This window comes from Macrosteles quadrilineatus, unplaced genomic scaffold (genome assembly GCF_028750875.1).
Source record: "Macrosteles quadrilineatus isolate MER2022 unplaced genomic scaffold, UCM_ALF_1.0 Scaffold_8__2_contigs__length_117827958, whole genome shotgun sequence".
NCBI classification, from domain to species: domain Eukaryota; kingdom Metazoa; phylum Arthropoda; class Insecta; order Hemiptera; family Cicadellidae; genus Macrosteles; species Macrosteles quadrilineatus.
Window position 1 is genome coordinate 29,696,988 of NW_026542601.1, and position 25,579 is coordinate 29,722,566.

The following is a 25,579-nucleotide window of genomic DNA, read 5'->3' on the forward strand; positions in this document are numbered from 1 at the left end:
TTATAAGAAATTATCAAATAAAATGTCGCATAATAGTATGACAGGTTGTGTAAATGATTGTTTATATTTGCTCGTCTATATTTACCTGTTTGCATATATTATAAGAAATTATCAAATAAAATGTCGCATAATAGTATGACAGGTTGTGTAAATGATTGTTTATATTTGCTCGTCTATATTTACCTGTTTGCATATATTATAAGAAATTATCAAATAAAATGTCGCATAATAGTATGACAGGTTGTGTAAATGATTGTTTATATTTGCTCGTCTATATTTACCTGTTTGCATATATTATAAGAAATTATCAAATAAAATGTCGCATAATAGTATGACAGGTTGTGTAAATGATTGTTTATATTTGCTCGTCTATATTTACCTGTTTGCATATATTATAAGAAATTATCAAATAAAATGCCGCATAATAGTATGACAGGTTGTGTAAATGATTGTTTATATTTACTCGTCTATATTTACCTGTTTGCATATATTATAAGAAATTATCAAATAAAATGTCGCATAATAGTATGACAGGTTGTGTAAATGATTGTTTATATTTGCTCGTCTATATTTACCTGTTTGCATATATTATAAGAAATTATCAAATAAAATGTCGCATAATAGTATGACAGGTTGTGTAAATGATTGTTTATATTTGCTCGTCTATATTTACCTGTTTGCATATATTATAAGAAATTATCAAATAAAATGTCGCATAATAGTACGACAGGTTGTGTAAATGATTGTTTATATTTACTCGTCTATATTTACCTGTTTGCATATATTATCAGAGATTATCAAATAAAATGCCGCATAATAGTACGACAGGTTGTGTAAATGATTGTTTATATTTACTCGTCTATATTTACCTGTTTGCATATATTATAAGAAATTATCAAATAAAATGTCGCATAATAGTATGACAGGTTGTGTAAATGATTGTTTATATTTGCTCGTCTATATTTACCTGTTTGCATATATTATAAGAAATTATCAAATAAAATGTTGATAATAGTATGACAGGTTGTGTAAATGATTGTTTATATTTGCTCGTCTATATTTACCTGTTTGCATATATTATAAGAAATTATCAAATAAAATGTCGCATAATAGTATGACAGGTTGTGTAAATGATTGTTTATATTTGCTCGTCTATATTTACCTGTTTGCATAAATTATAAGAAATTATCAAATAAAATGTCGCATAATAGTATGACAGGTTGTGTAAATGATTGTTTATATTTACTCGTCTATATTTACCTGTTTGCATATATTATAAGAAATTATCAAATAAAATGTCGCATAATAGTATGACAGGTTGTGTAAATGATTGTTTATATTTGCTCGTCTATATTTACCTGTTTGCATATATTATAAGAAATTATCAAATAAAATGTCGCATAATAGTATGACAGGTTGTGTAAATGATTGTTTATATTTACTCGTCTATATTTACCTCTTTGCATTTATTATCAGAGATTATCAAATAAAATGCCGAATAAAAGTAAAGTCTAAGGTATTTTAACCTATTGGCATACCAAAATTGCCCTACAAGATTACACTTACAGAAATTCCAAATTTTGTTTGCTCTTTTTTGTGATAACTATAGCTTCCTTAATTATTATTATGTTTGTTTAAATTATTATCTTTCTCCTCGGCTATGTATCTGTAATCTATGTACTGTACCACTCTATTTCACTCAACCACAAACAAGACAGTCATGGCACAAAACATAACCTCCCAACTCTCACTTATTGTTACTAATATTTTTGTTTTCCAAAATAGGTAGGCAATCAAGAAAACTAAAACTACACACAATATAACTATTGTAGATAAACGGAAAAAATTATTGATCTGACAAATTCTGCGATCTCTCAGAATAATGACGCTCAAATAGCAACGTCCTAGGACGGTACAGTTCTATCTAGGAATGCCATTATACAATGTAGGCCTAATAAAGATCTTGTTATCAACAGCCCAAGTGTTATAGAAAAGGCTAAACGTTTGTGCGTTCACTCCCCATGGGAAGTGTTCCCAGAATTAGGTAAAGCGCAAGAACTTTGATAATGAAAAAGATGCAGAGGGATCTAAAAGAAGCTTCAACATATCACAAAGGAAGATTAGATTTGTGTGAAAGACCAAAACAAAATCCTATGCAATGATTATGCCAAAGAATTAAGAGTGCACGATGATTTTAGCAGATCATCATCAACCTTCAGGACAAACGTTCTGACAGCGACAGCCGTTACGACACTGTTGAAGACGTTTAACAAGCCACAAATGGAAATTGTAAGTAGGCCTATATGAAATAATTCCAAAACCTACAACGTAAATGTGCTAGTAGATTGTAACGGAGTTACTACAAGTTAATAAGTGCTTATGATGGTGTAGATACATGGATCACATTAAATTGTTTAGATGACCTTGACAAATTTGGTGAATAGACAACCTTTAACAAGGAATTTACATAAATTAAAAGGATAGAATATTAAAGCAAAGTAGGCTACTTAAAAAGCAAGAATAAAAATATAGGAAAATCAATTTTATTTTTTAAATAATTAAATTTTTTCCAATGTTAAGATCAAACAAAAAAATTTAATTTGGAAAACAATCCCCTCCCCCATAAAAAAATAAATAGCCTATATTAGTGACATGGCCTATATTTTATAACATAGGCACAGAATTACATAAAAATGTGTTGAAAATAATATGCAAGCCAACAAACAGTTAAATTAGAGAAACTTAATTTTTATTTATGGTTCAACCATAATATGTAAATGACCATAATATGTGAAATGTAAAACAACAATATCAACTTTATTATTTTGGGGTTGACTCGAAACACTAAATAAATTCTAGCTTACTTCAGAAAGAAAAATAGTATGAAAGCAAAAAAATAATACTAATACTATTATTATATTGTAAATAAAACCTAATATTCCTTTTTTGATTCAGCCTACTAAGTATAATAAAACTAAAACTACTTTGATATTCAATTACAACTTCTACTGTAGGCTATATTTAACACATGATGATGCACTTTTAAAGGCACAATTTATGACTCACAGTTCTATTTATATTTTTAACACGCTTGAATAAAGATAGAGATGAAAGGTTATATAATTTTAAAGTGTAAATAGATAAATTTTTTTCCTACGTAGCCTGTTCTATATATTACCCTATTTTTTTATAGAAAATGTTTGTGTAACTGTGTAATCCGTAGTATTATGATTTAAATTCATACAGATGGGATAGAAATAAGCTCATATTATGGACGGCCAGAAATGAACATGTTTGTGGTTTTGACCTAAATAACTATTTTAGATGATTATTGTTCTACCCACTTAGCCATTAGGCTATGTGGACAATAAAGGATAGCCTATTAACTTGGAACTTCACTGTAAAACAAACAATAGTACAAAAGCCTATAATAGCCTAACAACAGCCTAAGGGTTTTGTGTTGTGTAAGAATAATGGATTTTAAAAAGAAGAAATAAGGCATCTAGGCCTAGTATGGTACTTTGACTGGTTAGGATTGAAATAAAATACAAAAATAACGGTTTAAATAACTCCAAACATTATTGTAAAAATAATTGAAAGTACAGCAGCTACTTACCGCCTATTATCCATCAGTCTATTACACAAATATAATGAACATATCCTCGAAAATAACACTTGGTTATCAAGTATGGAAAGTTAAGGATTGTTACCATAAAAATGGTACAATATCACTGAAAATAGTTATTTACCTTCAAGTAAACATTATACTAGCGATTATAAACTATTTCACTGTTATTTAACACATTTTTATTATCTCGCTGTCTTGTCTGTTCGGAACAAATTTTGCAATCAATTTTTTACAAACTTCCCGATGAGCTAGAGACTTTAAACTTGAAACATAGGTAGCTCACCAATGGATGACAATGCAATATCAAATCATTTTATTTTCATACTTCCCTTGGGCTGACGCCCCATGGGTTTCCAAAGTCTCACAATGTTTACATTTTGGAAGAATGTAAAATAGTAAGATCTCAGGCTATATCAATTGAAGTCAGCTGTAAATGCTTAAATTTACTACTTTAAAATTACCAGACCAAACCTCCTTCCGTATCGTGTTTCCTGGTACCGACGTTTTTGTAATGTTTATTTATTTTTTGTTTTATTGTTTGTGTGTTAAATGTATGACATATATGGATTTTAACTTCAACGACTTTCTCTTGAACGAAATTTGATGTCCTTGACAGCCTGATGAAGTTCCCATCCGGAACGAAACTGCAGTAGCCTATATTTGGGCTACAATGGATTACTTGACCGTATACAGTATTTAAACCATTATTTATTATTACCAGTGATCCGGAGGCTAACAACATAAAATTATTTTTATACCTACCTTTTTTTCAAAAGTTCCTAAGCTAGCCCAATGTTGGAGACTTGCTGGGGGAAGTCTTGTCTACAGGAAGTTGGGAGCTGTTGGGGTTGAGGTTTTAAAGTAGCCTATTGATCCTCAGAAGTTTTAGTTTATCCAGTAGCCTATCTTTTTTTTACGAAGTTGCAGTCTCAAGCTACTATAGAGGAATATAGCTTAGCTCTTGTTTCGTTAACTTTCAGCCTAAATATGTCCATAGGCTATAGGTTTTTTATGGACTAACCTGATAGTGATAATACAGCAAAACCCACGTATGTTAAATAATCACGTACGTAGTGCAGCATAGGCACGTAGATTAAATAGCCTACACAAAGTTCCATCATAATGCGCTTAAAATTTCAAAAAACTTTTAAGTTGTGAGATCGGAGTAAACAGGTCCATAAAAATAATGGTGAGCGATAAAATGTTTTTAAATGTTAAGTAATCTACCAATCGCTCAATATATTATAACTATGGTACGATATGGTATAATTTCCATTTCTTGCAATAAAACCAGAATACTTTCAGTATTGTGAGCAAGTGTTAGTAGCCTATTATTTTATACTCTACTAGTAGGCCTACACTATTCCTGGGCAGTGTATATGTATATAAAGTTTCACACTGAATAGGCCCTAAACCATCTACGATACAGCTGTGAACACCAATCTCTCCAGCTTTGCTAGTCAATGCAGGACATTGTGGAAAATATTTATTAAGTGATGACTGTTATAGACATCAAATTGGCCTACCTTCTTCCATGTCTGCGTCTTGAATGGTTTGTTCTGTGACTTCTCCGTTAATTGTTTGGCTGTCCATTAGTCCGCTAGTGTCATTGGGAGCATCATTTTCAACTGAAACACAAAACTACATCATAAATCTGGACGAGAGAGAGAGGGAGAGAGGGAGAGAGAGAGAGAGAGAGAGGGCAGCATTGCACTAAGCAGCAGGCTTAGGTTCGCAATAACTTACGTAATTTGGTCCTTACTTTACTAGGCTTTAAGTTAAGTTAGTTAGGCTATTAAGTTAACTTAGGTCTAACTTGAAACATGTCAAGCTTATGGGCGATTCCTACCAAAACATATTCACACATTTATTTGGAAACACCAGCTTGTACAAGAAAGTTACTAAGAGGTTGTACGTTGGACAGAATAGCCATAACATGTTTGCTGTAAAAAAATTTAGAATACTGTGGGAGCTAAGTTCTAAGTTAAAATCAAATTTATTCTCTATTTCACACCCAAAATAACATCTTAAGTATGTTTGCTTCTTAGGTAAGTTAACTGACAAGCTCAAACTTAAAACGAGAGATATAAGATAGGCCTTTGCATGATTCAGATCAGACTCCAAGTTGGTATACAAGAGTGAGGTAGGCTACCCTACTTTTTAGAATTAAATGCCAGCACATTCCACTAGCCTGTTCACATCACTTTGGCCCCCAATCGTTACGCCGACCGGCTGGCCGATTGTTACGTGTATGGGGTCACTGACAGGCCGCCGGAAGGCCAACAGTAGGATTTACGTTCAATTTGAGGTTAGGCACGGTGATGGACATAACCTAACTTTATTTTTGCTCAGTCTTTGTGTTGTGACATATATCGAGTGTTTTGTATTGTTCAGTGACAGTGCCTAAGTTAGAGTAGATAGAGTAATAAATAATTAATTTTAATTTTATGAGTAAGTAAAATAATTTTTCCAATCTTTGGGATAGGTACAATCTAAATTCTTCCAATTAATTGACATTGGTTGGTGCTGTTCTGTTTGAAGCAAAACACTTTTTATGCCATCAGCCCTCTTCCTCATTTTCCTTTTCTGCAGTGTAAATCGCAGCATACGCCATCACCTCCTCCATTTGAGACAACACAAGACATAAGACATAAGACATTTATTCATCATTTTTACATATGTAATGCATAGACAGGTCAAATTGTTGGTAAATACATCTCGTATTCAGTCTTGAGTAAATAAATGTATAAATATATAAATAACAAGTAATTCAGTTAATACAGTCAATATAATACAAGAGTTAAAATTGAAATTGAGCGACGAGCAAATAAATACAAAAGTTACAGACCATGGCAAGAGATTAAAAATTTGACAGTTTTGTGCAGCCCTCAGCATCGAACAAACCCGATTGCCGCGTGTGATTGGCTTTCCAATTTCGGGCTGACAAATAGCAAATAATGTGCGAGGATGTCCTGCTTTACAAAGAGAGTGGACGTAGTTCGCTAAACACCAACAGATAGCAGCACTGCTTGTAACATAGCCGGTCCCATTGGAATTGTATTGCCAAATGGAGGGAAAAAGACGGGACAAAAGTAGAATTTTGAGATTGCCAGACGGGGATTTACGGGAAGATCTACTACCAACCAACACCACAACAAAATACAGTATACTATTGAGCAGTGCTGTGCGAGGTTTCAAGTTTCTAGCTCTAATCCTGGCTTAAAAATAAATCATTTCATACTGCATTGCAGCTTGGGAGCGATCGCACCCACCAGGATGGCATTAGGGTTCCGTATGGGAGCGACCGCCGCGAACGTGTTAAGTTTTAGGCCTAACTTACGTCTAGCTAACTTATGAATTCAAAATACAATGCCACTGGCATAGGAGATAGCTTATTCCCTATATGAGAAATTCACTAAAAAAGAAAAGATATGTATATGCCTAAGTTATAACTTAAGTAAAAAGAGCAAATGCTTGTAAGTTTCACAGTAATTTACCTGATCATTTCTTGTTAACGGACAGTGATATTAGATTGGACAGTCTCACTGAATTTCAGTTTTAATTGGGATAACTTATTTACAGTAAGTTACTTAGGCCCTAACTTTTGTTAACGTGTTTAAGTTAATGTTAGTTTTACCTTACTGTATTAGCTACTTAACTTACTGTATTTTATTAAGTATCGGTTCTTCATATTTTACCCTATGGGGGATTGATGGCGTCATTATAAACATAAAATAACTTTTTAACTTATTTAGCATGGTAACTTAGGCTAATCGAAATTGTACCATAACTTAAGTTAATTTGTCTTTGACTTGGCTAAGTTAAGGCAATGTAAAACTAACTTAGGCCTAAATAGCTTAAAATTATCCCAAAATGTGATCAAACAAGGACAGTGCGCAGATGTCTTAGCAGAAAATATGCTAGCATAAATACAGAAATTTCCATAGCCTATGCTGAGTTATGTTATCTAAGTTAGGCCATACCCTAGATAAAACATGTACTCCCTTAGTAGAATTGTCATCCTTAAGGAATCAGTTGGAAGCCAATTTTATAACTTAAGTTAGTTAGTTCTGTACGTCGTAGGTAGCCTAACTTACTGTATGAGAATGAGAGAATGAGAATGATTTATTTCCTGAAAGCATAATATGTAGGCCTATAGGTCGTGTTTTGTTTACAATTTGTTTCTTGTTAACTTATTTCAGTCACTTAAGTTAAATAAAACCTCGTTAAACCAAATAGCCTAAATCACTTTAATCATATACTGATCTCCTAGTTAACTTAATGGCTGCACTTTACTTGACGTCCTACACTCATTCGAATGAAAATATCGATCGATATATCGATTGCTTCAAACGATATATCGAATGAAACAATCGAATGAAAATATCGAATCGAAAAAACAATCGAATGAGTGTAGGACGTCAAGTAAAGTGCAGCCAACTTAATAACCAAAAAGCACAAATCATTAAAATAGGCCGAGGCCTACCCCTAAGTTAAAATAATACTTAGAAACAAAATTTTGTCTACACTAGCGATCAGTACCTACATACCTAAATGAACTTAGACACGAAAAACAAACTTCAAAATTTACAATGGGATGAGAAGTCTACTTGTGTTGCTTAGTCTATGGTTAGGCCTAACTTAATTTAAGCTTAGCCTTAGTTATGACAATCTCTAGAGTAGCCTAGGCCTAGCCTACTTACCGTAAGTAGGTTAAACCAACAAGTAAGCTTAGAGAGCATAATCCAGCCTTACAAATAAGAGTAGGCCTAGGGTAAAATTATCTCATTAAAGGCCTAACTTAAGTTTTTAAAACCTGACTAAGATAACCTAAGGTTAACGTACTGGTACCGAGGCTGGCTTAAGGTTAACTTAGCCTATTTGTTTGTAGGCTATTTGATAATAGGCCTAGACATAAATGAAGACATTACTTGTCTGAGGCATTAGTAGATAAGCCAGAAGGTTTAAGTTAATTTGGCCTAAGTTAGGCCAAAATAGCTAAAGCTGCATTCAAAATAAATTATTGGCCTTAGGCCTACCTATCTTTGCAGTTAGGAGTGATCTGATCGTAGGTGGACTTGAAAAAATAGGTAATCGCCTAATCTAGAGAGGCTCAACATTCACACTAATGCCTGGCTAAGGGTTTAAAAGTGAACTAATTTAATTTGTTCAGGTAATATGGGAATCAAGCCAAATCCATTCTGTCATTTATTTTACTCTCAAGGGAGGTTTAAATAATTAATTATTATGAATCGTGAGTGTGTTACAATGTTAAATTGAAAGATGGTGCAAAGAAATAGCTAGCTGCTAATCGTTAATTTTTACAATAACATAAAGCAAGGTCCTAGAAAGAAATCTGAAATAATGGAGTTGACGCCTTGACATAAGGAACGTTCATTCTCATTAGATGAAAATCTTGACATCTTACCTTCATGGGTATCCATTTCTTCAACATCGTTGTTTTGATTGACTGCATCAATAACGTGGTTCATATTATCGTTCGATAGAATTTGGTTATTTTTAGTAGAATTATTATGAATTTTAAGTTTTTTAATGCTAGCGGCCACACGATCCTCAGAACTGTGATTTTTACCCGACACGGCAAGTTTGACGGGTTTACTTGCGATGCGCCCAATGTCTGCAGATTTCTTCACCCCCTGTTTCCAGGGGAAACAACGCAACCATATATATTTCTAGTAAGTAATAAGCCCACGAATCTTAATTACAACTACAGAATTTGTCAAAAGTCACAATGTAAATTCACATGAAAATAAACAAAATGGCTGACGGGTTAACTTCGTGGATTTGCGCAGGCGCTGTGTAGCGCAGTTGTGGTTTTCGGTAAACTACTACTCCAGAAGTCCAGTGTAGAGCCAAAAAAGACTGATGACTTAGCACTCTAATAAGCTATATATTTGAGAGAAACATATAATATTATAATGATCGTGTTTATAATTTGTTCATAACACTAGAATGACTGAATATTGAAAATTAAGACAGTTACCTTCTCTATTATTTAAGATGGGATTCATGTTGTGGAAACATGTTAGCTGTGTCTAAGGAACATGTCGGCCTTAGTCACTAACAAGACTACAAGATCGCGCCACTCATCCTACACTCATCCTTCACTCATATTTGGGTTAAAATACGCACATAGTGGCGTCCCCATCTTAAATAATTGATATAATTGATATAAATATATACGATAAACAAGTCGTTTTGATGTCATATGTTTGAATATAAGTACTAAAACAAAACATTGGCTGGGGCACAGTGTAGAAACCAAATGGCAAACTAACAACTAAGCAAAACACAAGTAGACTTTTCATCCCATTGTAAATTTTGAAGCTCGTTTTTCGCGTCTAGTTCATGTCCGGCACGGCCGCCTCTACCTCTGTGTGTCCGGTGACATTCAGATTGCTAGTATTGACGAAATGTTGTTTCTATTATTTGTGGGTTAGTTTCGCGTTATTTTGTGCTTTACTGTTTGGTTGTATAACTAGTAGTTGAGTTATTGTTTATGATTATATCGTTTTATTTGGTTAAACGGGGGTTTAAATGACTGAAATAACAAGAAACAAATTGTAAACAAAACACTACCTCTACAGTACACCGGACAGAACTAACTATAAAATTTGCTAATTAGTGTGAACTAACTATAAAACTATCAACAGAAATCTGTGACAACTTGAACCTAACTATAAATAAGAAGAAAACTATACACATAAAATTCACAACTACAAACAGACAGCAAGAAGAAGAAAACCTCACGCAGCAAAACATAACCGACAATGCAAAATTCCTAGGAATTACAATTGATAAGAACCTAAACTGGCACAAGCATATAGACAACTTGCATAAAAAACTGTCATCAGCCCTTTTTGCACTGAGAAGAATACGAAAAATTACAAACAAATCGATAACAATAACAGCATATCACGCACTTTTTGCAGCTCACATAAATTTTGGAATAATAGCCTGGGGATCCACAGATCAGACATCATTAAAGAAACTTGTAATACTGCAACAAAAGGCTTTGGGAATTATAGAAGAAGCACACTACCAAGACCACTTTTTCCCAAAAAACCAAATCCTCACCATCACCTCCACCTATATCCTTGAAGCAATAAAGTTTATAAAAAACAAACCAAACACTCTTAGACACGAATGCCACAAACCACAAATATAATCTGAGAAACAAAACAAACCTAAACCTAGAACAACATAGGCTCCAAAAAACTAGCTCAACCCCACATTTCATGGGAACTAGGCTTTTTAATCTTCTACCACACAATCTAAAATCAATAACTGACACTAAAAGTTTTATTAAATCACTAAAAAAATATCTTCAAACCAAACCATATTTCAACCTAAATGAATTTTACAATGACCATAACTTCCTAAATAGGCCCTAAAAAAAATGCTCACAGCAGGCCTACAGCATGAAGAAAGAAAATTCTGACGATTCCCCGATCTTGATGACCGTGGAGAAGATGAAGTGAACTATGAACTATGAACTAACTATGCTTCAGCTGTTCTAAAAGGATGAGAAGTCTACTAAAGGAGTATGTTTATCTGATTATTAATTAATACAACTTCAGTAATAGTCAATCGTTTTATCTATGCTAATTGCTAATAATTATAACACTTTAAAATGAAACAACAATAAGGTCATTGGTTGAAGTTCCATATATTCAGATGTAGGTGTTTGCCGGGGGCTTCAGCCTAGGAGGGGGCCTATTTTTTTTATTAATTTATTTCACCGATAATCTGCTTTGTGGGAGACGTCGATGAAATCAGCGCCACCGCAAAAGATCTTCACTATTTTGTCGTTAAGGTAGGAGTTGTCACTATTCAACCACGATCGCGGAATGTCCAGGATTTTATCGCAACCGCGGGAGTGTCGATAGTTATGTCCCCAAAAACTCGGAAGATCTTCACGATTTCACAATGATCGAAGGAGACGAAGATGACGTCTCCGCTCTCGCGCAAGATGCTAACTATTTCTCCGCGGCCACAGAATACTTTCATGATTTCCCTACGATCAGAGGAGACGGAGATGGCGTCTCCACGCTCGCGCATAATGTTAACTATTTCTACACGGCCAAAGAAGTCATTCATGATTTCGCCGCGATCGGAGGAGACGAAGTTGACGTCTTCGTGCTCGCGCAAGACGCTAACTATTTCTCCATGGTCACAGAACACTTTCGTGATTTCGTTGCGATCGGAGGTCTCCAGCCACACAGCCACAGTTACACCACAGCCATACGAGACGTTCATGGTTTTTACCGTAATCGGGAGGCGACGATGATGACGCCTCCGCGCTCGTACAAAGTGCTAACTATTTCCATATGAGATGTTTATTATTCTAGCAACCCAACGTGTTCGCAGGAGACGAAGATGATGTCTCCGTGGTCACCCCATATGGTGTTCACTATTTTTCCGTGAATGTAGACATGTGCCGTTCGCAATCCCTCCGCAAACACGGCAGATATCCACGATTTTACTGTGACCGCAGAAGGCCCTAACAATTTGGCCTAGATTCCAGATTTTGTGCAAACCGATTATAGTGTATCAATTATTAATATATTTTAAATTAATTATTTCTGAAACTAGGCTACCCGATTTTGATCCGATGCCCAAAAGATCATGATTGTTTACTGAACCTGAAAGAAATGAAAAATGATGGGTCCCAACAAGACTCCTAATGTTATAAAAAAATAATAGACAAATTATTTTATTAGCTAAGTCTCCTAAGTCTTTTTGCCGGTCAGATCGTTGAAAACAAAAGACCAATAATTCATTGAGTTGAAGAAATACCTCTTTTCCAACCTTCCATAGAATCAGAATATAGAGGGGCCTTACTAGTGAGAGCCGAAGGGGGCCACATCCTCATGGGTTCTAAATAAGGCCCTGTATCAGGTCCACACTGTACAGAAAAATCCGTCATATCTGATACTATTTTTCTATAGATAGTCTGGGACGGGAAAAATCTTATCTGTGTATTTCATTAGATAAGGCCGACTCAACGGAGCGATCAAGGGATCAAGCAACACATTTAAATTGCTCTTTTAAAGTTCCATTTTGTTGAACTAAATGCATGTTTTTTCCTTGTAATTCCAAAACTGTAGGAAAAACTAATTCTAGTGATTTATCAGTAATATCCAGGGGGAACTCAGATGTGTAATGAATAACTGTGGATGTCACAAAGAAATATTTTTCATTAGATACTATTCGGGCAGGGGACTCCTGGGTAGACGAGTCTTTTGGAGATATAGTGATATAGTGACTGGGTGAGACCCAGAGTGTTTAATGTTAGATGCTGTAGCTAATTGCTGACTTAGCTGAATCAGTTTTTATTACTGCACTAGCTGGCCCGACAGACGTCGTCCTGTCCTAATGTGGTTTTATGTCAATGCTTGTTCATTTTCAAGATGAGCTCGTTCGCATGGCTCAATCACGTCCTGGTTGAAGTTCGTTTGCTACGCTTACTCTTACTCACCATTAGGTTGGAGCTCGTTCGCTACGCTAACTCGTCTCCAGGCTAAACATTAATAGTGGTGCACCATGTTCGTAAACCTATTACAATAATGCTATTGAACATCACAGAATCAAATTGTTTAGTTGAACCAGGTGTTAAGACTCTTTAATTCCATTGAAATATGAGTACTCATAAGGTTAACATGGGAAACTCCAGAGCCACTAGGACGGAGCCCTTTTGACGGATCTGCACCAAACTTCACACAAACCATCCTTGAATACCGGTATTGCTTAATAATGCCTGAAAGTTTCATTACAATCTGTCGAGCGGTTTCAGAGTCCATAAAGGACAAACAAACAAACAAACATACATTGGATTTTATATAAATAAAGATATATTTGTTATATATATATATTTCATAGCTGGCTTGACAGATGTCGTCTTGTCCTAATGTGGTTTTATGTCAATTGCTCGTTCATTTTCAAGATGAGCTCGTTCGCATGGCTCAATCACGTCCTGGTTGAAGTTCGTTTTTCCCCATTTTTTTATTTCCTCTATTTTAAGCTCCATCTTTGTAGTCAAGATAATATATTTTATTCACAACAAAAATACAATTGTAAACAAAACATGCATTGGTTTAAATAACTGTATTTATTTTATTTTATATACCAACGGACATCTCCAATTGTATAAACTAGACATAACAACATTACTCTTAAGTGACTGTAGAATTAAAATACATTTTTGTACAACATTCCAACCCAGTAATAAATATATACATAAGTATGACACCCCGTATAATGAAGATGATAACGAATGAATGATGATGATAATAGGTAATGAATGAATCTCTTCAATGTGTAAACAGATCAAATCTTATATTATATTCTTCACAAATTAATATTATCTCAACAGGTGTAATATCTATGTATGTTGCTCCAAAGGTCAGGTACTGAGTATGTTTTATCTATGGTCCTATAGTGTAAAGCTGGTCAGATGTATCAGGTTGGCATTGGGTGGGGTAGGGAACCATCCATACAGGAAATTACTGAAAGAGTCAAGTGGTGTCAAAGTTGCTTCATGTCATGTCTATCTTGATGTGGTTACATTCTTTACCTTGTAATAGTTATTTTTATTCATTTTAGAATAGTGGTTAAGTGGTAGAATTATTGATAACTGATAAATAAATAATAAAAGTTAAATGATTGTACTTCTAGTGTCCATGATGGAAGGAAAATACATACGTGTGCTATTCCCGTTATACTGACGTCACCCTAGATTGCATAAAAAAAATCAGCTGATTGAATTGCCATATGAAAGTATATGTTTGTTTTGATTTGATTGTTATTGTTTTTATTTTTCTAAATGGTAAAATGGTATTTGCAATCTGAGTGACATCAGCATATGACGGGAATAGCACACCTATTTATTTTCTTTCCACCATGTCTAGTGTCCTTTCAACAATATATTTGGTGTTTAAACATGTGCTTTAAGCTTGGAGAAATGTGAGTACTTTTATAAGTTCTTTAAGTTGTACAATTTTAAATGCCTTATTTTGAAAGTTTATAACTTTACTTTTATAAAGATACTTTACCTGTTATTTAAAACTGTGGTTCAATCACACACTTTTAAAATACACTAAAAACTCAAATAATTTATTGATATTATAAGGCCTTACCTTAGCAATCCTGTTTTTTGATCCGAAATTAATTTCGGGCCCGAAGGTCCATCATCAGTCGGAATCTAGTAGACCAAATTTTCTAAAATAGAATCCACCCGTTGGGTTTCGTAGAAAGTTTCACAACATTTAAGACAATACAAGTCATAGTCAATTTGAAAAGAGTAAAACAATTAGGGTTAAAAACCATGGTTTTTATAATGTCAGATAACCTTTCTACAAAACCCAACGGGTGGATTCTATTTTAGAAAATTTGGTCTACTAGATTCCGACTGATGATGGACCTTCGGGCCCGAAATTAATTTCGGATCAAAAAACAGATTGCTAAGGTAAGGCCTTATAATATCAATTAATATATAAGCAATCCAGAGGCTAAAATGATTGATCAAATAATTGGCTCCATAAAACAATCACAACCATATTGTTTTGAATCTGTGGAAAATTCTAGGCCTCACTCACTGAATTCCTGCCCAAGTTACACTTTTTGTTTCATAGATAAACTATAAACCATTCCAGCTCACCTTAAGGATGTTTTCCTCGATGAGCAAGCATTTCACCATTTTCAGGAATCATTACAGCGTAATACTTAAAAAAAAAGAATACAGTACAGTACCACACCTTCATCTAATTGCAGTTCATCATCTCTAGGAGGGAGTTTTCTTTTAATTTTGAAGATAATGTGATTGTGTCTGTTGGTGTGTGAGCATATACATACTTTTTCTCACAGCTGAAATGACAAACAAGATCCAAGCAACAGTCCAGAGAGGAACAGGGAGTCCTTCTCATGGCTCCTGACGCTTATATCGACAGCAACGCCTTTGACCAAGGGCTTTCAATCACAGACCTTATCCCAGCCTCAGCTATAAATACGTGTAATTCTAGTTGGGGTTGGCAGGACACCCGTTCAGACAAACTGACTATTACTGGTTCCCGCAATCCCACCCAACTCTCAGGGAATGAAAAATTACCCATCTTTTTGGTTCTGTGATAGGTATCCATAGACCTTGTTTCTCTATAAGCTAAAACTCTACAGTTAGTTATCTCTACTTTTAAAATTTTTGCTAGTAAACCATTGCTTACTTTACAGAGGGTTAAAAAGAAACTTTTTTCGTGTTAAAGAGAAGTTTGAAGTGTTTCATCAGCAGAATAGTGTGAGGAACAGCAGACCTCAGAAGTATACTTCCTCCCATCTACTCTTTCTTTGTTTGTTTTGATTGTTTACTCTTAATGCTGGAGGGTCGTATCATATAATTAGAAATTGTGAGATATTAAGACAGATATAGCAGCAATATAAACACTCCTGGACTATTTTGCTAGTTTATTTTACATTGAGTGAATGTGATGGTTTTATGTTTGAACAGCGAGTTTGTTTCGATGACTATCATTGGTTTTATTATTTCAGTTGTTTGTGGTCCATAAGTATATGTTAATAGTTGATTATCTTTTAACTTTGACAATTTAGTTTGAACGTGTTTTCTAGTCATTTACCTAGTCGATTCAAACTAAATTTTCATTGACTTTTTAAAGTGCTTGCTGCACATCCTTAAACATTGTAAGAACACATTAAAAAGGAACAAACTGTGGACAATAGACTATTCAACACAGACATTTACCTTGTAACACTCTTCATAGCATTGATTCATCCTACTTAACAAAATACATTAAATTTATAATAAAAAAAAACAAAATACCCTCGCTGCAGCGAATTTCCATTTGTCTGATGGATTTACAGTAAAATGGCACCTTAAAAATATCACATTTCTCCCAATTTAAATAGCATTAGTTTAACCAGTACTTAGGTTTGCTGCAATAGGGAGGTCAAAAAGGTGATTTTTGTAAAAAATGTTGCTAGTTTAGTATGAAATGAATGCATTTTCCAAATTTGATCAAAATATGCTCATAAACAAGCAAACTACAACAGTTTACAATTTTCTGTATAAGAATAATATGGGAATTTTAAATTTATAAATTTTGTTTGAATTTTCTCCCTAACCATTAGGCGCAACATGACACTTCAATACTCTAAATTATTTTGTTTTAAGCTATACAAAGAAGTTGCTAAATTTTAGCGAATTTCCCATATAGGGAATAAAATATTACCGTAGTACTTGTGTGTTCATTTGTAGTACCCATGGTAAGACCTGGACCCGGGACCGATTTACTTTTTCGTTTTGAGGTCCCTAGAGGCCAAAAACACCAACCGTCCAAATTCATATATATATATATATAAAATTACTAAAATTTCAAAATTCAAAAAGGGTATTTAGTTTTTAATAATGCGTTTGTATAGGCTATACAAGTTTAACGAGTATTATATAAATATAATATATATAATATGTATATGGACACATATATAAATATATCTATATATTTAATACGCTAGACATATTTTTGTCATAATTCTTTTGGAGTGGTGGTAAATTACCGATCACCATGTCCAAGGTGTCGTTAGAAAGGTCTTAGCATGTAGTTTTGCCATCAAACAAAAAAACTTTGGAATTCCATCAGGGCTCTGCCCCAGTGGCCTTCAAAGTTCCCATGTTATTCTTAGGTAGAAAATGTTTGTTTACATTTGAACAGATGAATACTTTCAAATTGACACTAATAATTGAAACAGCAGGTTGTACTAAAATGTTGCACAAAATCAAAACATAACAAAAAAAAAAACGTTCAACATAATGGAGACTACAAGACGTTGACCAGGACAGCCAATAGGAGGAGACCGACAAATTTCAACTGGTAGACGAGAACGAAATACAAATAATACTATTGTCGTTGATAGCCGAATACAGCAAGCACCCTTCCGTGTTGGGTTTAAGTGTGCTCTCCAACAGCCGCCTGAAGATTTCACATTCAATTTAGGTCTGTTGGATAATCGCTGCATAAGCTGTTGATTTTGGAAGACTAGGAGGCGGGTATGCTATATCGGAAGCAGAAGATAGGAGATATTAGATGAGAGGAAAATGCGTTAGGAGCAAAGTGTTTTATGTTAACATTTTAAACGTAAACGTTTGTACATATACCTATAACATCAGAATGAGACTGGAACAAGATTGGGAGATGGGCCATTATAAAACACAGTTTGTCTCAGGAAATGGAAAATTTCAAGGTGAATTTGTGAAGATTTCACATGGTGGAAGAGGAAGTATGTAGATGTAGAAAAAAATAAAAACCACGAGTCACATATTTATAAATTGTTCACTTCAGGAGACAAATAGGAGAGAACAGGAATAAGTCTTGAACAAGATAGGTCTAGAGATGAGAAAATAAAACATGATGAGTGACAAGGAAACAATTGAGACCTTTAGAGAAGTAGCTAAGGAAATAGGAAAAACCAGGGATATACATACAGGGTTAAAATTTAAAAAAAGAAACAAACAAAAACTAAGAAAGAAAAGGAATGAAAACTTGCCCATTAAGGGGAGAGGAAAGGTTAGAGCAAATCTCAATGATTCCTATCGTTCAGGGCGGTTTAGGGAAGGGAGTCGTGCTGTTAGGCTTTTGGACACGTCTGGAAACCTATTGCGGCTATGAGTATAAGGCTATTTGCATCTACCATAGGCATAATATTCTACCACCACACCTAAACAATAGGAAAAAGAAAAGTTGTCACAGCTATTTGTTGCTGCTTCGTTCAAATTAGCTGTTGTCATAAATGCAAAAAGAATTAATGGTGCTGCACCCTGTTGGTAAACCTTATACTGTAACCTTTTAATGCAATTGAATTCATAGAACCAATTTGTGTAATTGAAACAGCTGGAAAAATTCTTTAATTCCTTTTAAATATGAATAAGCCTACTCATAAGGTTAACATGGGAAATTCTAGAGCCACTGGGGCAGAGCCCAAAAGGATTTTTGAGAAAAGAATATGTCTATATGTTAATCGGGAATGTGAGCTATCATCATACTAAATTTCAACCCAATCCGACCAGTAGTAGATTGAACTTCAAACAAACAAACAAATACACAAACTTTCACATTTATAATATAAGTATGATGTATGAATTTGAACAGAAGGTGTTTTTGTCCTCTAGGAACTTCAAAACTAAAAAGTTAATCGGTCCCGGGTACAGGTCTTACCATGAGTACTATGGTAATAGCTTATTCCCTATATGAGAAATTCCCTAAAACAGCTTTAACATTATAGGGTGCGTTCACAAAGAAAGCTGGTTACAAGTAACTTACTTTCAGCACTTGTTCCAAGCGCTTGAGAATGCTGTTGGGTGTTCACAACAAACGCTTGCATTTCAAGCGCAGAGTAGTCTCAGCTCTGGTTGAGACAATATCTTCCTCAAGTGACGAAGAGTTATTTTTGATTGAAAATGTAGAATTAAAAATTCGTAGAAGGAAAGTAGGTGTTCATGCAATTAACCGCGAAATTGGTGGGTTCGGGGAATACCGCCATCTATTTCTTCAATGAAATTGGACAAAGTGAGGTTTTTTCTTATATGAGAATGGAGTTAGTTAACCACGTTTAATTACATCCTCAAGAAAATTTAAAGTGTTTTAGTGAAGTTTCGGGGGAATTGGAATAAGCAACCAATCCATGCACCAGAACAAATTTTGGACCATTAATAAAACCTAAAAATTACTCGAACTGAGTTTTAAACACCCTATGTAGCTGATTAATTATGATGCAAATACTATTGTGAGATATATTCAAATGTTTTAATTTTCTAGGTAATTAAAATAAAAGTATAAGTTACAAGTTTCATCCAAAAAATCCAACATTTAATTAATATTGAATTAAATGTGTTTGTCTATCATCTTAATACATAATGTGTTATTTTTGTCAGGCCCATATTGATTACATTATTAAACATTCTAGGGAAAAACGACAATACGTTGGTAATATATTTTTTTTGGAAATTGGAAGCTCTAAATAGTTGAGCTATCAACTCATCGACATCCATACTGCATTGATAGTAGTTTGTAACCGACTGGATTGGTCAACAAGCGCCGGAAAACAAGTACGAAACGTTCTTGCGAGCTTGTCAGAGCTTGTAACAAGCGCTTGCTAGCCGGCACAAGCTTTGTCTGTGAACGCACACGCTTGATACTATGTTGACTTTTCTCACGCCGGTTCGAGCTTGCAAGCGCTTGCCAACAAGCGCTTGTAACCAGCTTTCTTTGTGAACGCACCCATAAAGAGAACATGGGAAACAAATTAATAGAGAACAATTTTTTTTACAAACCTAAGGAGGCTAAGTATTCAAATTTGTGTAAGCATAGTAAGACAAACAAACACAAAGGACGAGATTGTAAATTTCTTTAATTATTTACACTCTCAAAGAAATACAAATTACATGATAGAATATAACATTTCTTTACTTTATGTTTAAAGTTATAAAACCCGTATTCATGTTAAATTGTTAAAAATTTTTAAATAGTTTAAAAACAAACATATAAATATATCTGTACCTAAGCCAATCATGTACTGTTACATTTTGTACAATATTTCTATAAAAAGTAATGAAAATATAATATACAAAGATAATCTATGCAGTATAATGTATATTAAAAATATGTTAAAGTATACAATAAAAGTTGTTTTAAAGAATTCAAAAATGCCATACAGAACATACATACAAAAAGTTATTAAAATGTGCTTAGGCTACTTCATTTTCAATTTAGTCAAATTTCTGAACAATAGTATAGATTCTCAAATCATTCTTAGCTTATAAGATCTTTGGTAACTTCATGACAGGAACAATTTAAAACCTGAAAAAAAAAACACTTTGTCAGTTGTACACATTGTGCATGTTATTATTTGTATTACAGGATAATATTGGCTGCATAGCTGAAAGGTTATAGTGCTCGACAAGAATAGGTATGTTCACACATGCGCTTTTGTGTGCACCAAGCGCATGACTTGACGCAAATGCCCCAATTGAGTTGGAAGGGGCTCCATTCCATAGCCCACAGCGTAGAGCAAGGCAATCCACCAGCCTTGTATTTCTGTGTGTTTCAACAAGCAACTGCTTTACATTTTTGACAAATTTTCGTTTTGTAGCTATTTGGAGCAACATGAATAGCAAAGAAACCTAAGAATTTATAGAAGATTGCTCTCATATGCTTCTGGGACATAGTGAATTTTACACTAACAAAACAAAGCGAAACGACGCCCCGCTCGGATTTAGCCAAAAAATACAACATGACTGAGAAGGATATACGGAATAAAATAAAAAGTCTGTGAGGTCGTATTTTTAATATCATCCAATGGGCAGTTGATATCCATTGTCTGATGATTAATCTAAATTTTTACAGCAATATTTTTAATGTGATGAATTTATTTTACAAATATATAATTGCACGAGCAAAGAGCGGGCCAAACAGCTAGCCATATTGAAACATGAAGTCAGGGCCGGATTTAGAGTTTTTGCGCCCCTAGGCCCAATTAATTGTTCGCCCCCTAGTCTGGTCACAGTTACATTCCTTCAAACCTTTATTACAAACTATATCATGCCTATAAGCCTAAGTTAATTGCTTGAATACCACTCCTCGTTAGAATCATTGATTTTTTTTTTAAATCGACTTGTTTAGCTTTAACAAAATGCCGTCTTAAACACTTATTAGCAATTGTATGCTTTTAATAAATGCTCACGTTTGTGGCCGTGGGACTGAAACAAAACAACTCAACCCACTGAGCATTAATGAAAAAAAAAAAAAAAAACATGGCAATAATTGATTCCAATTCCAAGCCCAAAAACATGAACTCCATGCAGTATAGATTAAACATACTCCTTCAGTAGATTTGTCATCATTTTGGATCAGCTGAATACAGTTCTTGTTATTTATGGAGCATGTTTTATCCATGATTAAACCTAGTTTATCCAAAATAAAACGATCTAATCATCAACAATAGGTCGTCTCCTATTTATATTATAAGAAATTAAAACACAAATCATAGAACTAACCCTAAAATGATAGAAACAAAATTACGTCAAAACCAACGTCCAGTGTCACCAACAAGAACTTGACATGAGAATTTACAATGTCATAAGAAGTCGACTTGAGTTATATTTAATCTATGGTCTTACTGCATCTAGGTTATATTTCCAAAGCAAAACAGAGCAATATTCCGGCCAACCGTACCGATCCTTAGGTCTGAGGAGAAAATTACAGCATTAATGGTGCTTTGGAGGGTATTGAATTTTTCTTAAAAATCTAATGCAAACTGAGATTAATATTGTTTCGTTAATTGTAAAGGTAAATCCAGCGTTGTTTTAATATGCAACACAACTTATTATATATTTTAACTTGATCCTGCAGATTGTTGTAAACTAATCAAAATATTAGTTAATAGCTTTTGTTAGGTGAGGTGAGGGTGGTAACAATGTCTAGCACGTATGCGCCCCAAACACTCTTATCAGTAGTGCCGAGCCCGAGCCAGCATAGTGGCAGTGCAGTGGCAATACGATGCGTACCCCTTGGGCGCTCGTCAACGTCAACATCCCTTCAGCCTACTCCCGTATAACCGATGTTCGTTACCAATTTTGTAACGAAATTGATGCGTAATTCTGAAAAATAGTTTAAATTTCCTAACAATTATTTCTTCTTATGAACCTCAGAATCACAATGCTTTGGAGTTTTTTTTATCAACTATGACTATTTATTTTTATTCTTAGATAGCATAGGTATAAAAAAAAATTTACTCTCAGCCGTGCGCCCTCTGGGACCTTGCGCCCATAGGCCCGGGCCTACCGGGCCTATTGGGAAATCCGGCCCTGCATGAAGTGGTTTTTTGTCCTAAGGTTCCGAATAAGCCCCTTGATAATCTCATTGTTCTTCGCTTTTTAAGGAAAAATATTTTTTAAAGAAATGGAATGTCAATGTCATAACAGTACACATAATCCAATAAAATTGGCATAACTAATGAAGCGTCATCTTCATCCGTCTTGGAAAAGGCATCTAAAAAGTGAGGCACGGCTGGCAGCTGAGTATGGACAGCTGAAAGCGTGATGCATGTTAAATTGAAAGTTGAAATGTATAGCGCATGATTGTGGACATAGCCTTTCCTAAACCTACATTGATACAAAACCTAAATTCATAATGATGAGACAAAGAAAATTAATTGTTGTTTATACATGCTTATGCTATGGCTATGACAAGTGTTCTTTACTTGATTTTTTTAAGCAAATTCTAATACAATTTTGCAAATTTTTTCTGAGGCATGGAAAGTCTCATGGAGCCAGATAATCTGTGCAGTAACTTAAAAACCAACAATAGAAAGAAATTGTTTTTACCTCAACATCTTTGGTTTTGTTGGCAGGTTATCATCCAATCTTTTAGGGCGGCTCCACAGAGAACGAAAAGAGGATTTTGGAAGTTGTGGTGGCAAATTCTCATCTAGACATAATAAAAATAAATCAAGGAGCTGGAACACTGTGATCTATCAGAAAATACCAGACAAATCAGGAGAATTTTATAGAACATACATTTTTTAAGAACATCAAGAGTTTTGCAATATAACAAACAGAGTTTTAGAACTCTTACAACACATATTGCTCGTGAACATTGCTCGATTAATAAAAAATATAGACTAGGCCTATATTTATATAACAATTTGAGGAAATTTTGTTTTTGGCCTCTGGGGACAGCAACACAAAAAAAATTGGTCCCAAGTCTTAGTCTTACCACGAGACCTACAATAAAAGCTTATTCCCGATATAGGTAATTCACTAAAACTTGGGTTTTAAACGTTTTTATTACAAGCAACGTCAAATAAATTTGTAGACAAAAAAAAGTATTGTAGCCAATAGAACACAAATATGTACAACTTGTCTGCCAATTTTAATCCATAATGATTTAAGACTATTAATTTATATGTAATTGTTCCCTGATAAACCATTGTGAAATATTACATGACTAAAACCAAATTAATTAATACTAAGGCAATTCTTTCTCAAATTACCTCCTGGTATTTGGACTTGGGGTGGCACAGCGTTGTTGGTCCAGGAAGATGGTGAAGCTGAGGAATCTTGACTGGTCTGGATGTTACCTGTTAAGAGTCAGAGAGAACGTCAATAAAAGTATTGCGACTAACACAAACAGCCTCTGCACTAAACAAAAACATAGTGTTCAGTATTTGACATGTCCAGTCACCTGTTTCCAAACATGCACCATGCACTTTGTCGATCAGTTTTGCAATAGCATGGTCTCTTGTGATTAGTCAGTTTTTCAAATATCGAAGAATGGGAATCAAAGTACCATTCATATAGTTTTTCCAGGCCTAAGTTATACAATCGAGAGACTAGTATGTTTGACTATCATTGTGCGTAGAGGTCGTGCGGAACAAGGTGAAGTCTTAGATTTTCGGTGGGAACGTTCTAAAGCGGGGAAATCCATGGTGGGGTTAGGAGACGAGCCGATAGACGCCTCGCATAGCGACACTTCTCCCGCCCCACGACCTCTAGGCCTATAGTAAATTTTGATAACTCAGTGAATTTCAAAATTTTTTAGTAATTAAGGAGAAGATAGAACTTAATTGCTAACCCATTTCTGGTGGGAGAACTGGCTAACCCCGGAACCCACTAAGTAATTTGATTTTGTTTAGCGTTGGAATTTAATAACTTGGAAACTTAACTTGGCCAGCATAACAATTGATACATGGCAAAAACCAATAAACAGATTGTTGCTAAAAAATGTAAGACAAAATTATTGTAAATTTCCGCATGTCTCCAACATTAAAGATGTAAATCATGCTTACAAATTAATAATATGCTTCCAACCATGCTCATTATTAACTTAAGTTGAATAATGAGTCACATAATGTATTATATTTAAGGTTATATTACCTTGATGGCCATGTGATCCATGTAAATCCAAGAATAGGTTTAAGTTACGTGTTTTGACGTCAAAGCGTCATTGTCATACAAAAAACTTGTGTCTAAACCATATGGTCACGTCACAGTATTTCCGAAACACATGTACAGTAAAACCCCTGATATCCGGCCTTGGTTTTACCGGTCCTCTGTTTATCCGGCCCCTTCCAGGAAGCCAATACAAAAATGTTTTTCTCACAGCTTAAATACGTTTAGATGCAAGCACTAGTCTTTCCGACTTAAGAGTTCTCACTATTAATCTGTTCGTTTTTACATTTTACTGTCACTAAACTCAGTTGAGCTAGTATGCCTAACCTCAGAACAGTTGGTTAATTATGATTATTTCCAAAGCGGGGTTAGTATAGTACATTAATTGTTGTATTTCACAAAATGGATAAGAAAGTTGAGTAGAAATGTATATACCAGTTAAGTCCTAATAATCTTCAAGGCGAATTAATTGTCATTTTTACCTCCATTTTTATTTAATAGTTTTTGTTGCCAGGGATCATAATTTGTACGTTCATTACTTAACAAATTTAACCTACCAATACATTTATCTTTTTTTCTTTTTACAAACATGTTTATTCTATTCTTCTAAAAATAATCCCAGAACAGACTTGAATGATACTTTTGACTGAATATATTGATTACATATTATTATTAGGTGTGAATAGTCATTTTTATAGTTGGTTGGTTTATCCGGCCAAATCGTTATCCAGCCAGGGGCTTGGTCCCGTGGTGGCTGGATATGAGGGGTTCTACTGTATAAATAAAATACAAATACGGGTACAAAAATTAGGCCTACTAACTTAACTAAAATTAGAGCCCGAGAGATGATTGCGCCTCTCTCTACCTATCTTGTACGGGATTTTTTTCTTTCTTGCGTCCCCAACAGACCTAAACCCTCACATGCCCCTGGGCCAGGGCCCATTTATTAAAGCGGCCCTGGTTAGCGGTGGTAGTAATTA

At 34.5% G+C, this 25,579-nt stretch overlaps 1 protein-coding gene across 2 annotated transcripts in view; it reads right to left on the reverse strand.

Annotated features, from left to right (window-relative positions):
* The window catches only part of LOC128999784 (ubiquitin carboxyl-terminal hydrolase 7-like), a 54,998-nt gene extending 45,548 nt beyond the window's left edge, over nucleotides 1-9,450 (reverse strand). Inside the window, exons 1-2 of one of the 2 annotated variants that reach the window (XM_054426456.1) lie at nucleotides 9,057-9,450; nucleotides 5,155-5,256 (exon numbers count right to left, since the gene is read on the reverse strand). In XM_054426456.1, the coding sequence (XP_054282431.1) occupies nucleotides 5,155-5,256; nucleotides 9,057-9,120 (166 nt within the window). In that variant the 5' untranslated portion in view covers nucleotides 9,121-9,450. Of the gene's footprint in view, nucleotides 1-5,154; nucleotides 5,257-8,667; nucleotides 8,689-9,056 lie in introns of those variants that run through there. The other variant, XM_054426457.1, reaches the window with a different exon arrangement.
* Between the last annotated feature and the right edge of the window lie 16,129 nt (nucleotides 9,451-25,579).